At 51.4% G+C, this 2,589-nt stretch overlaps 1 protein-coding gene across 1 annotated transcript; it reads right to left on the bottom strand.

The window, feature by feature from the left end:
- Position 1: 1 nt before the first annotated feature.
- On the bottom strand, positions 2-1,326 carry LOC107199676 (protocadherin gamma-A7-like; the record flags this gene model as incomplete). Its single annotated transcript, XM_015616981.1, has 1 exon — positions 2-1,326. A coding segment is annotated over one exon (1,325 nt), but the record flags the coding sequence as incomplete, so codon positions are not given.
- Positions 1,327-2,589: the final 1,263 nt, after the last annotated feature.

Raw genomic sequence — 2,589 nt, 5'->3', positions numbered from 1 at the left:
CGTTGTCGTTCACGTCCAGCACCCGCAGCGCCAGCACCGCGCTGCTCTGCAGCGCCGGCGACCCGCCGTCGGCCGCCCGCACCGTCACGTTGTACTCCGACACCTGCTCTCGGTCCAGCTCTCGCGCTGTCACCACACGGTAGTAATCCTTAACGGATTTCTCCAGCTGGAAGGGCAGGTCCCTGTCAAGTGAGCAGCGCACCTCGCCGTTGGCTCCTGAGTCCCGGTCCTGTACGTGCAGCAGGGCGACCACGGTCCCTGATGGCTCATCCTCAGAGATCTCACTCAGCGCCGAGGACACTGTGAGTGTGGGGGCGTTGTCGTTCACATCTGTCACCGTAACCACAACATTCGTGGTGTCAAAATGACCCCCACCATCATGTCCCTGCACCTCCAATTCGTAGGAGTTGCCTTCCTCAAAGTCCAGGCTCTGCAGGAGAGTGATCGCTCCTATGTCGGCATCGAGGTGGAAAATCTGCGATGCTTTCTCTGAAATTTTCTTGAACAAATATTTTACGCGCCCATACAACCCCTCGTCGGCGTCCGTGGCCGTGACGGTGACGAGGACAGAGCCCACGGGCACGTCTTCGGGCACACGCACCGTGTACTCCGCCTGGCTGAACACGGGCGCGTTGTCGTTCGCATCCACCACGGTCACACGGATCCGAGCCGTGCCCGTCCGTGCCGGATCGCCGCCGTCCATCGCCCTCAGCAGCAGCTCGTGAAACGCTGCCTCCTCCCGGTCCAGCGCCTTGGCCAGCACCAGCTCGGGACGCTGGTCGCCGCCGGGGCCCGCCTGCACGGCCAACGAGAAGTGCTCGTCACCGCTCAGCTCGTAGCTCTGCACGGAATTCCGGCCCCAGTCAGGGTCATGTGCGTCTGGGAGGGGAAACCGAGACCCCGGGACTGTCGTTTCAGAGATCTTCAACTCTGTTTCTGCCTCTCGGAAGCTGGGCGCAATATCATTTTTGTCCTCGATTTCTACTTCTATTTCATAAAACTTCATTTCCCCCTCCACGATCAGCTCACAGCGTAGCACGCATTTCTCCACCTGCCGGCACAGCTGCTCTCTGTCGATCCTCTCCGCCGTCACTAAATGGCCCGTCTTCCCGTGAACAGCGAAATACTGCGTCTGACCTTTGTCTAAGATATGAACACCGCGATCTCTGAGCTCTGGCAGCTGCAGTCCCAGGTCCTTGGCCACGTCGCCCACGAACGAGCCCTTGGGCAGCTCCTCGGGCACCGAGTAGCGCAGCTGCCCCCACGCCGCCTCCCACGCCGCCAGCAGGACGGCCCAGAGCANGGGGAAAGACCTGCTCTGACCTGCTGCTGGGCAGAGTACTTGTCATGCATTACATCTATTTCTGCCAACAGTAACAGAACACAAAGTCACTCTCATATCTCCTGCCTTCCACTCCCACTGCAAAAGAGAAAAAGATACCAACACACCATAGGTGGCTGAAAAGAGATGGGTTATTGATAATTATACGTAGGTCTACATACGGAGTAAATTTTGGTAAAGCAAAACAAAAGACAACAAAATAATACATAGAGAAAAACCCAAAGCTTTAATACGATAGGGCTAGGAAGTATTAGAAGAAAACAAGTTGTCAGAGATGATCACAGTGAAGTCATTAAGGCCTTTATTTCAGGCCCTAAAATTCACCCATGAGAGCAACTGGAATTCCCCAAGGTCTCCAGCTGTAAGTGTGGCCCTGAAGAATTTAACTGGACAGAGGAGAGGGGGCTTCAGTTGAAGAATTAATCCTCACCTCAGCAATTTTCTTCTACTTCATGGCCTATTCATTTTGCACAAATATGAAACCAGCATTTTAAACAGATTGTCTTCAGCCTCTTTCACAATTTAACTCTTCTGACAAATTACAACACATTCTCTAATTGCTTATGCTTCCTATTCTTCCTATTCCACCAAGACAGTTCTTTCCTGAGTTGCTCAAGTAAGGATATGAAAATAAATGACTGCTTTAATTTTCAAAGTACTGAACAGAATTGTGAAAATGAGTTGCAACCTTTCTGCAAAGGAGGGCACACAAGGCCTCACACAGGAGCTCACCACACAGACACCAGACACTCATTTTCTTGCACAGGAAGAGGAAGAAAAACCTTGGAACCACAGCTCTGAGCATCATCTAACTACTGGGACAAACAGACCTTGACACCATTCATTCATTCATTTGGAACTATATCACAGTGAACTCCAGCACCAGCCCTGTCTCTGCATAGACAGACTTCTTCTCTTTGCCCAAGCAGAACATGAAACCAAATTTTACATACAGACATCATTAGAAAAAAATTGGGTGCACAGCTTCTCAAATCCCAAGAATCACAAAAGAGATCATCCTGATCCTCCCAATTATTGGAAATAGTGTAAAATGTTACACAGGCCATCAATTTTCAGCAGCTCTGGCAAAGACCCAGCCATCCAACGATCACCTCAAAGCCCACATTCTTCACCACATGCACTCCTCACAACATGGGTGACCACCACTCTTGATGCAACAGAATATGGAACACAAACTGCACCATTTGAGCCAAAACCCCACAAGATCAAATCATGAGACTCCTCCT

The sequence above is a fragment of the Parus major genome, unplaced genomic scaffold (assembly GCF_001522545.3).
Source record: "Parus major isolate Abel unplaced genomic scaffold, Parus_major1.1 Scaffold2061, whole genome shotgun sequence".
NCBI lineage: Eukaryota > Metazoa > Chordata > Aves > Passeriformes > Paridae > Parus > Parus major.
This window is presented reverse-complemented; position numbering and strand designations above follow the sequence as displayed.